Here is a 14809-nt window from a genome sequence, read left to right on the forward strand (position 1 = left end):
TCTATATTGTGTGTTTTCTGTACTTTGTATTCCTTATGCTGTATGTTCTATATTGTGTGTTTTCTGTACTTAGTATTCCTTATGCTGTATGTTCTATATTGTGTGTTTTCTGTACTTAGTATACCTTATGCTGTATGTTTTATATTGTGTTTTCTCTACTTAGTATTCCTTATGCTGTATGTTTTATATTGTGTGTTTTCTGTACTTAGTATTCCTTATGCTGTATGTTCTATATTGTGTGTTTTCTGTACTTAGTATTCCTTATGCTGTATGTTCTATATTGTGTGTTTTCTGTACTTAGTATTCCTTATGCTGTATGTTCTATATTGTGTGTTTTCTGTACTTAGTATTCCTTATGCTGTATGTTCTATATTGTGTGTTTTCTGTACTTAGTATTCCTTATGCTGTATGTTCTATATTGTGTGTTTTCTGTACTTAGTATTCCTTATGCTGTATGTTCTATATTGTGTGTTTTCTGTACTTAGTATTTCTTATGCTGTATGTTCTATATTGTGTGTTTTCTGTACTTAGTATTCCTTATGCTGTATGTTCTATATTGTGTGTTTTCTGTACTTAGTATTCCTTATGCTGTATGTTCTATATTGTGTGTTTTCTGTACTTAGTATTTCTTATGCTGTATGTTCTATATTGTGTGTTTTCTGTACTTTGTATTCCTTATGCTGTATGTTCTATATTGTGTGTTTTCTGTACTTAGTATTCCTTATGCTGTATGTTCTATATTGTGTGTTTTCTGTACTTAGTATACCTTATGCTGTATGTTTTATATTGTGTTTTCTCTACTTAGTATTCCTTATGCTGTATGTTTTATATTGTGTGTTTTCTTTACTTAGTATTCCTTATGCTGTATGTTCTATATTGTGTGTTTTCTGTACTTAGTATTCCTTATGCTGTATGTTCTATATTGTGTGTTTTCTGTACTTAGTATTCCTTATGCTGTATGTTCTATATTGTGTGTTTTCTGTACTTAGTATTCCTTATGCTGTATGTTCTATATTGTGTGTTTTCTGTACTTAGTATTCCTTATGCTGTATGTTCTATATTGTGTGTTTTCTGTACTTAGTATTCCTTATGCTGTATGTTCTATATTGTGTGTTTTCTGTACTTAGTATTTCTTATGCTGTATGTTCTATATTGTGTGTTTTCTGTACTTTGTATTCCTTATGCTGTATGTTCTATATTGTGTGTTTTCTGTACTTAGTATTCCTTATGCTGTATGTTCTATATTGTGTGTTTTCTGTACTTAGTATACCTTATGCTGTATGTTTTATATTGTGTTTTCTCTACTTAGTATTCCTTATGCTGTATGTTTTATATTGTGTGTTTTCTGTACTTAGTATTCCTTATGCTGTATGTTCTATATTGTGTGTTTTCTCTACTTAGTATTCCTTATGCTGTATGTTCTATATTGTGTGTTTTCTGTACTTAGTATTCCTTATGCTGTATGTTCTATATTGTGTGTTTTCTCTACTTAGTATTCCTTATGCTGTATGTTCTATATTGTGTGTTTTCTCTACTTAGTATTCCTTATGCTGTATGTTCTATATTGTGTGTTTTCTGTACTTAGTATTCCTTATGCTGTATGTTCTATATTGTGTGTTTTCTGTACTTAGTATTCCTTATGCTGTATGTTCTATATTGTGTGTTCTCTGTACTTAGTATTCCTTATGCTGTATGTTCTATATTGTGTTTTTCTGTACTTAGTATTCCTTATGCTGTATGTTTTATATTGTGTTTTCTGTACTTAGTATTCCTTATGCTGTATTTTCTATATTGTGTGTTTTCTGTACTTAGTATTCCTTATGCTGTATGTTCTATATTGTGTGTTTTCTGTACTTAGTATTCCTTATGCTGTATGTTCTAAATTGTGTGTTTTCTGTACTTAGTATTCCTTATCCTGTATGTTCTATATTGTGTGTTTTCTGTACAGTGGTGGGAAGACAAAACAAAAGTACACCACACAGGGTGTAATGCATGAACATAAAACTGGTAAGGTTACAGGATACAATAGGTCAGCGCAGATTTGTCAGATGTAACAGTATATATGAATTAAAGAACACTCTAGCGTGGAAATTCACCAGTACCACAATGTTGGGGGTTTTATCTTTTTTTTAAACTTAATCAAACCTAACCTAACCTAAAAAATATAACATAAACCAAAATAAAACAATACTAAACTAGGACAAGCTTTGAAAGCACCGCTGACTTCAGTTCCCATTGGTGATGTGTATATATATGTCACCCACTGAGTGTGTAGAGTTACCATTTATTAAGGGTTTTAGATGTAAGATGGAATACGCTACTATGTGAGTGTGAGTCAAATTGAAACATGATTCCCTGAGTGCCTTCAAGCCTCATACATGAGCGTGCTGTAAGAATGGGCGAGTATTTATATGTTGAGTCCCTAGGCAACATTCTCTTTCATGACAGGACTGGTAAAAATAAGTATGGCATAAGGGGGGGTAGGGCGAGATATATGGGAGTACTGGGCATATACCTGTGTTTCAGGTTACATTGTACTTGAGGTAGCTTTAATTATGAGAATAGTGCAGAGAGGATTCCTCTCTAACCATTTACACTATGATATACTGAGGGGTAATTTGTCAGGATTTTTAAAATGAAGTTTTGTGACCAGTAACTGAAATGAAAGGAGGTAGCAGAGCCATAACACTCTTATAGTGGATAGGACTGGATTAAGTTAGAAGCCTTCAATATGTACATAAGTAGCCTCTCCCGAGTCACTGGTATTAATAGGTTGAAGTGAATCAGCGAAGGTACAGCCCGCAAGCCCTATTCTGATGGGGAAATGAATGATATCTCCTAAGTTAAAATCTGGAGTGTATTGAGCAATTAAACCTCTTGTGATACAATAGGTGTCAAAACGCATGAAAATAACAAAATGCAGCTTACTTTAGACATTAAGCAATTGATTGATCTCGCATCGATAAAGGTACTAACAGAGCGAACCCCCTCAAACACCAACACACATAAAACGATCATATAATTACAGAGATTACACGAGATGCTGAATTGAATTATGAGATCTAACTAGGTTACCACCATATTTCATCAACCAGATCCCTGAAAAGTTGATAGAAAATTACAGAATGCTAGCTGATAAATATATGCTATTAATACAACAATATACATAAGCAGCTTTTGGCGGAACATTACATAGCAGGGTCGGGAATAACAAGCCGGGAGATCTGCTGGTCGACGTGCATAGTAATACAGTCATCATATCTGGCTGCCAATTGACCTCAGCTTGTAACTAGTCAATGTGCCTTAGTGTTTCATGGTGTCTGCAGGGGAAAGGTGAGCTGTAAGTTCTGTTTTTGCTGGCGACACAGCAACTCCGCTAACCCCCTTCCTAGCAGTATCAATTATCCAATGTAATGGGTCCTGTCTGAATCTGGAGAGGGTTAAACTAGAGAACACTTAGGTCCACCTGTGTACAAACCTCCCGTTCTAGCCGATACCCGTTTTGCTCTGAGCCAGCAAATGGTGACATGGGTCTGACCACCAACCAGTATAACACACCGGGCGGCATGAGAAGATCAGCTCCCCTGTCGACCCAGCGTGTGATCCGTAGTGCTGATCCTGCCGTGAGTCAGCCGGGCCAAGCATTAAGGGGCAGAGTTCACTCTTTTCTTGGGTAGCGCCGACAGGGGGCCTGTAAGGAATTCTGAGCTCCGGCAGGTCTGTCAGGAGACTAGAGGACACGCGGATGCTACTTGTTCCGTTAGCTTTCAAGGCAGGGTTCAGTGCTTCTTGATTTAAAATTGGCGCCAACTCTCTCACAGTGCGTTGTCGGGCTCCCTTATCAGGGGACCGGACCAATTGCCGCCGAATAGATTCACTTAAGTTTGAGCACTGGACAATAAGTGAATCAAAAAGAGGTGTGAATATGCCTGATAGTTCGGTCAGCAGCGTTTCAGTTGCGCACTGCATGGTAATAATGTGCGTGGTGATCACCGTCGGTGCAAAATCTTTAATATCTCTTTAACGTGCCTTCCGGGGTAGAAGAGATGTACTGTCTTCTGTTCGCTGTAGGTTCCCGGACAGCTTGCTCTGTCAAGGGAGGCACGAATGGCAAGAATAGTGGCAAATATTTGTAATAATCCAAGTTCTTCTGCAGAGCGAAAGAAACCTGCCACCATCTTAGAAAGCCACCCACCGGAAGTCGGGATTGTCTATCTTTTAAAACAAAAATTCTGGTGTTGACTGTTCCTTTAATTGATTGCTTTGTTCTTTCTGTGCTGTGTGATCTGTGTTCTCGGTGCTGTGCAATCTCTTTTGTACTACAAAATCTGAGATCTATTTTCATATTGTTTTACTTAGAGCTTAGCTTTGTACCTTTTTTTCCCTTTAGTCTAGTGGCTATGTATTGAGCTTTCTGTTTACTGATGAATACAGTGTTATCTGATTCTTATTTTCTTGTGATCTGAGCTTTCTATCTGTTTGTGTATTCTGCTATCTAATAATATGCTGTCCTTGCATTTTTTCAGTTCCTGGAATGCAGATAATAACTATTGAGCCCTCTCCAATGAAAGATGTAGTTCCCAATAGTGAGCCTGAGATCTATATCAGTGCCAAGGGTAAGTATATTCCTTAGGTAAATGTGCCCTGAACTCTTTAAAGGGACATGAAACACAAATTGCAAGCTGCATGGGAATGGGATGAGTGGCTAGTCAAATGTCAACATTAAATGTTGATAAAATACATTTTTTTAAAAAATTATAGGAAAGCCAGCCCACAGCTCACTGCTTCCCTGTATGTTTACTCACTGCTTGTTTCACATGGGCTGCATGGGAGATCCTGTGTTAGAAAGACAATGATCCCTGGCATTGCCTATAGTAGTTGAAATTCCCATCCTAGCTGAAACAGGGAGTAACAAACATAACAAGTTTCAAGTACCCTATGTTGCTAGTTTAGCACATGACCAGTTCATTATTATGTGTAACAAGGAAATGACACAGATGGGGCTATCACCCTTTCAGCCATGCCTGCTCTGAACCATTAGAGCCATTAGATGTAATCACATTAGAGGAAGGGAGAGGGAATGGAAAAGTGCTATCATAATTGCATACGTAAAAAAAAAAAGACTATGGACAAGCCCCCACTGCCAAAGTGTGCACGTCACATGCCTGATTTTCTAACCCAGAATAAAATACACAGTGTGCTCCCTATAGGTGGGGAAATCATGTTGTCTAGAATTTTTTTTTCTTTCTCGTCATACCAATAGGACCAACAAGAGAAAAGTAGACTTTTGAAAATGCAAATTAGGGAACTTCCAAGACTTTAGGTCATAAAAGTGCCTCTACAGGCTTAAATATCAAACTAGGGTAGGCAAAGAGACACAGATATAAAAGAAACAGGAAGTACTTTCTTCCCGCTGCAGGGTGACACAGACAGGAGGGAGCCTATAGGACATGACAATGACGCAAGAAGAATGGCGCTATGGGCATTGAGTGTGTTCTCCCAATAAAGGGACACTCAAGTCAAAATAAACTTTTATGATTCAGAAAGAGCATGCAGGTTTAAGTCACTTTCCAATTTACTTCCATTATCAAATATTTCAGTGTTTTTATATACACACTTTCTGAGGAACAAACTCCTACTGAGCATGTGCACAAGTACACAGGGTATACATATACAAGTCTGTGATTGGCTGATGTCTGTCACATGATACAGGGGGCCAGTAAATGGTAGAAAAAATTAATTTGCCAGGAGAAAAATCTACTTCTTATACGAAATTCAGTGTAGGTGCTAAATCATTTGTCTTTTTATTATGCCCATGTTAATTATGCAATTATGTTGTATTATATGGTCCTTTAAGTGTTCCCCTGGTCAGCAGACTAAGATGGATAAACGTTATATTGTTTACATCTCCCCTATCCTTGTCACCGTGGGTAGCAAAAGTTGCACATGATTATAAAGCAAATCAATGTTATTATTTTACATCATAAAACGTGCTGTTTGTGTTTTGTTTGTGTCATATTGTCAGGTGACTTGTTGGCGGAGACACTGGAAAACTCTATAGATGGATCCAAATTAAGTCACTTGATTGTGGTGCCGTCTGGTTGTGGAGAACAGATCATGATGGCAATGACTCAGAGTGTGATTGCTACACATTATCTGGATACTACCAACCAGTGGGAGAGAATAGGACTAAACCGTAGGGAGGAAGCCATAAAGAATATCAAGACAGGTGAGAACAGAAGGAGTATATTTCCCAGTATTCTTTTATATTTGAGTAAGAAATATGACAAGGTGGGTAATACTAGTCTATATGACTCTGCCATTTATTTTTAAACTTTTACCACTTTAAACCAGGATGGGTCCCGGGCTCATAAACGGAAACTATATTTGGAAACTGATCACTTGTTTTGTAGTTTGAAATAGCCAGGGCTTTTTTTGAGGGGGTACTCCTCGGTACTGAGTACCCCCACCTCTACCAACTCATAAGAGGTACTATTTGTAATCATCTGTAAATACTCTAGTTTTCACAAGAGGGGGCAGCAAAATACATCAAACATTGTAAATAATATTGTCCCTTTGCTTTTCTCAACGTTACTGAGTAGAATAAATCAATCAATCAATCAATCAAATCAATTTTTAAAGTACCGGCACCTTTTATTTTACAAAAAGAACCTGAAATAGCTTGTAGTAGAGTATTGTTTCTACATGAAGGTTGGTTGAACTGTTTGGCTACAGCAGGAATTTTGTCCCCCAATTGAAATGTTATGAACAATTAGCTTTCACAAATTAAAGTACACATGATGGCACACAGTATTCTGATTATTATGCTGGGAATAGTACATCTGCATATCTTCACTTTCAGGTTATGTTCAGCAGCTGGTATACAAGAAAACTGATCATTCCTATGCAGCATTTACTAACAGACCTGCCAGCACCTGGTAAGGAACATAAGATTTTATTAAAAAAAAAAAAAAAAAAAATTCAATCCTTATAAAACTGGTTAAAGTTCTTATCATTTCACTTTTTTTTAATCCTCCTTGTACCTGCATCTTTTTTCATCTTATTTATCTCACCTTTGTTGCTTTTTGTACTGTCTTATCTTTAATCTCTTTATTATCTCTTCTCTACAGGCTTACGGCCTACGTTGTAAAGGTTTATGCCATGGCTTCTAGGTTGATGCACATTGATAGGGAAGTTTTATGTGGGTCTGTAACATGGCTGCTTAACAAACAGACGCCAGAGGGAATCTTCATAGAGGATGCACCGGTCATTCATGGGGAGATGGTGGTAAGTTGGGAGAACCTGTTCCTTAGAAAGAAATGTCTGATCACTAGATTGGTAAATAACTAGAAGTATATGTAGGGCTGGATTTCTTAGTAAACAATACAGTAGACAGTCTAAAGGTTTATTCTCTCTCGTTGCTTACTGGTCTAGTGAATCATGTCCACCTGATATCGGTAAATGCAGACAGCATACGCTATCCGCATTTATCATTGCACAAGCATTTTTGATTAAATGCTTGTTCAATGCCGCCCCTTCTCACTGGCGGCCAATTGGCTGCTAGCAGGGGCTGTCAATCATCCCGAACGTATCTAATCTGGATGATTTCAATCCGCCACCTAAAAGGTGGTGAACAGGTTAAGCCTGAAACGATGGGCCTGCGAAGCAGTATCCACTGCTTAATAAGTGGAGCCCAAAGGCTCTTCTTAAAAGGGCAATAAACTAAAGATTTAACACAAAATGTTTAATTCTGTATTATAAAAATAAATAAAAGTATTATTATTATTTATTATGTCCACTGTTCCTGTCATTTTTGTTTACTACTACTTTAATAAGGACATAATGTATCCTGCAAAATCATCCTGAATCCTATCCAAGCAACAGGAGCTTTTTTATATCTGTCCAAAATTGATCACAACAAACGATATAAGATACTCAAGTTTCCTTTTTTTAAAGTGATATATCCCTGGACTTCAAAACGCTGCAATGTTTGCTTCCAAAATTACAGTATAAATGCTTTTAAAATATGTATTTTGTAAGCAGACAATTTACAATGTAGTATTTAATAGGCTTGCACATTTGTGTACTTCGTTAGCAAAATACTGATGAAAATGGCCACCGCCATCTTTGTGTGTTGCACTTTCACAAGAAGAAATACTACTCTGATGGCAGCCATGTGCGGCATTCGTTTGCTAATGAAGTACACAAATGCACGTGCCTAGTGTTTAATTGCTGATATATGCTATGCATATATAAAAATGACTTAAAAGCTCCTTTAAGTATATATGTATTGTGGGAATGCAATAGTGAGTATACAGATCACCTCTGCTATTGAGTTGAACAATTAGGAGCCATATATTTAACCTACCTTTGGTGATCCATTGTTATAAACCCGATCCTGAGTATAAACATGGAGTAAGGTATTGGTGTTATGAGCTGGAAAATGATTTGTTTAATATCTGCAGGGAGGATCCAGTGGAACTGACCCTGATGCATCACTAACTGCATTTGTCCTGATTGCACTTGCTGAAGCTGAACAATTCTGCAAAGAGGAAGTTAAGGTTTGTCAAGTAAATGTGTTTGTAAGACATGTGTGTGTTTGTAATACATACGTATTTGTGTTTGTAAGACATATGTGTGTTTGTAAGACATACGTATGTGTGTTTGTAAGACATATGTGTGTTTGTAATACATACTTATGTGTGTTTGTAAGACATATGTGTGTTTGTAAGACATATGTGTGTTTGTAATACATACGTATTTGTGTTTGTAAGACATATGTGTGTTTGTAAGACATATGTGTGTTTGTAAGACATATGTGTGTTTGTAATACATACGTATGTGTGTGTTTGTAAGACATATGTGTGTTTGTAATACATATGTATGTGTGTTTGTAAGACATATATTTGTTTGTAAGACATATGTGTGTTTGTAATACATACGTATGTGTGTTTGTAAGACATATGTGTGTTTGTAAGACATATGTATGTTTGTAATACATACGTATGTGTGTTTGTAAGACATATGTGTGTTTGTAATACATACGTATGTGTGTTTGTAAGACATATGTGTGGTTGTAAGACAAATGTGTGTTTGTAAGACATATGTGTGTTTGTAATACATATGTGTGTTTGTAATACATACGTATGTGTGTTTGTAAGACATATGTGTGTTTGTAAGACATGTTTGTTTGTAATACATATGTATGTGTGTTTGTAAGACATATGTGTGTTTGTAATACATATGTCTGTTTGTTACTGTGAAAAAATACTCTTTCTGACCATATCCTTCTGTATTTCTGCAAGTCTTTGTTAAGAAATAAGCACAAATTGTAATTAATATTTTTTAAATAATTTTTTTTTCCCAGCTCACAAAAATACTATTGATATTCTTGTCTTGTTATTTCCATACATGTCCCAAAACCTTCTTTTATTTCTCTCTTGTATGTACTTTCCTATTATGCGTCTCTTTCACTTTGTTACACAACTTCACAACACTTCACATTTTGTTCCTCAGAATCTCGGCAGCAAGATGAATAAAAGTGCAGATTTTTTGGCCGTTCGCATTAATAGCCTTAGGAAGTCATATTCTGTCTGCATTGTGTCCTATGCTCTGTCGCTTGTGGGAAAATTCACAGATGTCAAGAAGCTTATGAGCCTTTCACAAAGTATGTCATTGTCTATGCAGTATATAGTGTGGTTTGCTCTGTTTAAGTAGGAGTTGGAGAACGAAAGAAAACTTAAAAAATCATTTTTAACGTACTGGTTAATCGCAAGATGTATCTGCAAAAATCCCTATAGACGTTAATGGTGAACTTTCAGTAAATGAACTTTCAGTAAATCATTAGATACGTTTTTCTAAAGTATTGCGATCAACTTACAAGGTTTGTATTTGTGCTGTTTTATTTGTGTTTGTATTTAAAACTTTATTATTGACTCAGGGCACAGTGTGTTGCATGTATGCATGCTTGGCATAGGTGTTCCAGGGTTCATACCTCTGTGGCAAGTGTGATCAATTGGCATCTCTGGAAGCTCAAATTGAAGATGAGAATTGCAACACTGAGGCAAATTGACAACCTTTAAAGGGAATTGGTGCTCACTGACCAAAGTTTAGTCGGGACACCTAGCAATGTGGGAGAAGATGTGTCAGATGAGGAACAGGTACAGAGCTTGGTAACAGGTAGATGGGGTTGTATGGGTGGAAGGTATAGGAGGCGTATGGTCAGTCCTGATTTTGCACTTCCTAACAGATAAGTGAAGATGTTGGAAGTATTAGATCAGAAGAGGCAGTGCTAGAGGAAGCTGTTCCTTGCTACAGCAAGAGAAAATCCTCTATACTTTGGATGGGATCCATATTTCAGGAAAGACTAGATGGGTTGTGGTAGTAGGGGCTCTGTAATTATGAGGACAGGGAAGGAAATTTGTGAATGCTTCAATCAAAAAAGTTTGCTGTTTCCCTGCTGCATGTTGATTTTCTAGTGGACAAATTATTGGGAGGGGCTACCAATGGCAAAGTCAGTGAAAACTGTAGGATCCTAAAGAGAAGAGTAATTTCAGAGAACTTGGAAGCAAGCTTTAAGTGAAATCAGATCCTTAATGTTAGTGATATTTTAGATAGAGTTTGTTTAATTCATCAGTTGTAATGAAGATGCACTATAACTTACTTATTAATATAGATATGAAATTAAAATCCACCATCAACTTCAATTTTTCTGTGAGCTAAAGGTTTGAATTGTTGTCCAATCAGCACTCTCCCCATATGGTACTTTTGTTGTAGCAAGAGTGCTGATTGGAGAACAATTCAAACCGTTAGCTCACAGGTATTTGAATTTCTCTATTTTAAAAAGCAAGTTATAGCGAGACTTCATTACAACTGATGAATTAAACTCCATCTAAAATACCACTAACATTCCGGTTATGATTTTAAAAAGGGGAGAGTTTACCATCAATTTAAGAATAGGACCTCCAAGGTAGTAATTTGCAAGATACCTGTGCCACAGGCTACGGTAGAAAGGCAGATAAGAGAGCTTAATAAGTGGCTGAACTCTTGGTGTGAGAAGAAGGGTTTGGGGTTTTGCATGCACTGGGGTGTTTTTGCACTTGGGTACAATCTTTACAGTCATAATGGAATCCACCAGAATTGAAGATAGTCTGCTGTGTTTGGGGGAGAGTAAAGCTAGATGGTTGGAGGAAGCATTAAACTAAAAAGGTGGAGGGTAGAAGAAACTTAAATAGGGTAGCAAATACAGAGAGAGGGGGTAACAGTGGAATCCAATGGGAGCAGTGTTCCCTCTATGGCCAGTTTTGTGTGCGGCCCAGTAGTGAAACAGTTAATAAAAGAACCATACCTTACAGTCTGCATTGTGCAGTGTTTGGTAATTGCAGAGTGTGGTTACCTAATTAACTGTTTCACTGCTGGGCCGCACACAAAACTTGCCTTAGAGGGAACACTGAATGGGAGTACAGATGGGGGGTAGTTTATATAACAGGGAGGTGTCTATGAATAAAATCAATTTATCAACAGTAACAGCAATGGAAAATGATGGCTGTTTTATTAGTATTGCAAATTCAACATGTAGAACTGTTAACAAAAAAGGGGGTGCGCTACAAATGACCAGGATGCTAATTTAGATGTTAAAAATGCAAATTTGAATTGGAGGGGTTGAGAAGCAAGTACAGAGTATACACGATTTGATGGAGGAGGTGCTGGGAAAAGCACAGGAATAAATATGTTCCTGATGAAAGTTGTTTTAATAACATACCAAGTAGTGGTGGAAACCTTAAATGTCTGTTTGCAAAAGCAAGAAGCTCGAGTAATAAAACAAGTTGTTGTTTTTTTACAATAAACAACATTAGAAAAAATATATAATATGATGCATTGCTTTAACACATTATATGTACTGTACCACAAGTACAACTTTCCTTTATTCAGACATGTTAAAAGAGCAAAGTTTCGTGATCATATGTCACTTAATAATGCTATACTTTGCTTAACACAGGTCTCTACTTTTAAACCTTCATTTTTTCGCGCCAGTTACTCAGCTGTTGTACTCTGGCTCCATCTTGTGGTTCTCTTGAGTATTTACATGTATATCTGTGAAGCAAGCAATTAAAAACAATAACGCCTAGATTTAGAGTTCTGCGGCCAAAGGGGTGCGTTAGCTACTCATGCTTTTTTCTCACCGCACCTTTTAAATACCGCTGGTATTTAGAGTTCACAGAATGGCTGCGTTAGGCTCCAAAAAAGGAGCATATAGCATATTTACCGCAACTTCAACTCTCGATACCAGCGGGGCTTACGGACGCGGCCAGCTTCAAAAACGTCCTTGTGCACGATTCCCCCATAGAAAACAATGGGGCTGTTTGAGCTGAAAAAAAACCTAACACCTGCAAAAAAGCCGCATTCAGCTCCTAACGCAGCCCCATTGTTTTCTATGGGGAAACACTTCCTACGTCTGCACCTAACACTCTAACATGTACCCCGAGTCTAAACACCCCTAACCTTACACTTATTAACCCCTAATCTGCCACCCCCACTATTGCTGACCCCTGCATATTATTTTTAACCCCTAATCTGCCGCTCCGTACAGCCCCGCCACCTACATTATCCCTATGTACCCCTAATCTGCTGCCCTAACATCGCCGACCCCTATATTATATTTATTAACCCCTAATCTGCCGCCCCCAACGTCGCCTCCACCTAACTACACTTATTAACCACTAATCTGCCGACCGGACCTGAGCGCTACTATAATAAATGTATTAACCCCTAATCCGCCTCACTCCCGCCTCAATAACCCTATAATAAATAGTATTAACCCCTAATCTGCCCTCCCTAACATTGCCGACACCTAACTTCAAGTATTAACCCCTAATCTGCCGACAGGAGCTCACCGCTACTCTAATAAATTTACTAACTTTAACCCTAACACCCCCCTAAATTAAATATAATTTAAATCTAACGAAATAAATTAACTCTTATTAAATAAATTATTCCTATTTAAAGCTAAATACTTACCTGTAAAATAAACCCTAATATAGCTACAATATAAATTATAATTATATTATAGCTATTTTAGGATTTATATTTATTTTACAGGTAACTTTGTATTTATTTTAACCAGGTACAATAGCTATTAAATAGTTAAGAACTATTTAATAGCTAAAATAGTTAAAATAATTACAAAATTACCTGTAAAATAAATCCTAACCTAAGTTACAATTAAACCTTACACTACACTATCAATAAATAAATTAAATAAACTACCTACAAATAACTACAATTAAATAAACTAACTAAAGTACAAAAAATAAAAAGGAACTAAGTTACAAAAAATAATAAAATATTTACAAACATTAGAAAAATATTACAACAATTTTAAACTAATTACACCTACTCTAAGCCCCCTAATAAAATAACAAAGACCCCCAAAATAAAAAAATGCCCTACCCTATTCTAAATTAAAAAAGTTCAAAGCTTTTTTACCTTACCAGCCCTGAAAAGGGCCCTTTGCGGGGCATGCCCCAAAGAATTCAGCTCTTTTGCCTGTAAAAAAAACACATACAATACCCCCCCCCCCCAACATTACAACCCACCACCCACATACCCCTAATCTAACCCAAACCCCCCTTAAATAAACCTAACACTAAGCCCCTGAAGATCTTCCTACCTTATCTTCACCTCGCCGGGTATCACCGATCGGTCCTGGCTCCAAAATCTTCATCCAACCCAAGCGGGGGCTGGCAATCCATAATCCTGCGGCTGAAGAGGTCCAGAAGAGGCTCCAAAGTCTTCATCCTATCCGGAAAGAAGAGGCGATCCAGACCGGCAACCATCTTGATCCAAGCGGCATCTTCTATCTTCATCCGATGAGGAACGGCTCCATCGTGAAGACCTCCAGCGCGGATCAATCTTCTTCCGACGACGTCCAACTGAAGAATGACGGTTCCTTTAAGGGACGTCATCCAAGATGGCGTCCCTCGAATTCCGATTGGCTGATAGGATTCTATCAGCCAATCGGAATTAAGGTAGGAAAATTCTGATTGGCTGATGGAATCAGCCAATCAGAATCAAGTTCAATCTGATTGGCTGATCGGATCAGCCAATCAGATTGAGCTCGCATTCTATTGGCTGTTCCGATCAGGGTATCCGCCAATCTGGTTAAACAGAAAATTGAAGAAGTAAAACATCCTACCCAAAGAAATAAAAAACAGGATCAGGACCACAGGATGATGTTTGTGTGTTAGTATAGTCCACTTAGTGGGGAAATATCAAAAATAATACACAGGAATTGGCATGTACTAAGAGATTGCAACCAGCACGTAACACAATTTCAAGAACCACCACTCATGGCCTTTAGGAGAGTAAGAAACATTAGGGACCATCTACTAAGAACTGATATAGGACCAGGCAAGGTACTTAAACAATCCCTTATGGGCACTAAACAAAGAGGTAGTTTTCCCTGCTTAAATTGCATGAGTTGTAGTTCAATCATAAAAGGCTCTAACTTTTTTCATCCACATAGTGGTAAAAAGTTTGAAATTAATGGGTATTACACCTGCGAAACAACATATGTTATATACCTTATCAAATGCCCATGTTCTTTGGTGTATTTAGGAGAGACAACGCAAAAGGCAAGGGAACGAATGAGTCAGCATCGTTCCAACATAAGACGTAAGAACATGGAAGCCCCTCTGTCCAAGCACTTCCTGGAAAAAGGGCACAGAATTAGCCAGTTGAGATGGCAAATTATTGAGCAAATGAAGGTGCCCAGGAATGGCATGGATAGAGAGACCCTGCTGAAACAGAA

The 14809-nt window shown here is 37.4% G+C and overlaps 1 protein-coding gene across 1 annotated transcript in view; it reads left to right on the plus strand.

Moving 5' to 3' along the window:
- Positions 1-14809, plus strand: part of LOC128663759 (complement C3) — a 285067-nt gene that overhangs the window by 190618 nt on the left and 79640 nt on the right. The window contains exons 23-28 of the mRNA XM_053718244.1: positions 4527-4616; positions 6026-6229; positions 6863-6938; positions 7131-7287; positions 8466-8561; positions 9517-9667. Coding sequence (XP_053574219.1) covers positions 4527-4616; positions 6026-6229; positions 6863-6938; positions 7131-7287; positions 8466-8561; positions 9517-9667 — 774 coding nt within the window. The remainder of the gene's footprint in view (positions 1-4526; positions 4617-6025; positions 6230-6862; positions 6939-7130; positions 7288-8465; positions 8562-9516; positions 9668-14809) is intronic.

Source organism: Bombina bombina, chromosome 6 (genome assembly GCF_027579735.1).
Source record: "Bombina bombina isolate aBomBom1 chromosome 6, aBomBom1.pri, whole genome shotgun sequence".
In the NCBI taxonomy this organism is placed as follows: domain Eukaryota; kingdom Metazoa; phylum Chordata; class Amphibia; order Anura; family Bombinatoridae; genus Bombina; species Bombina bombina.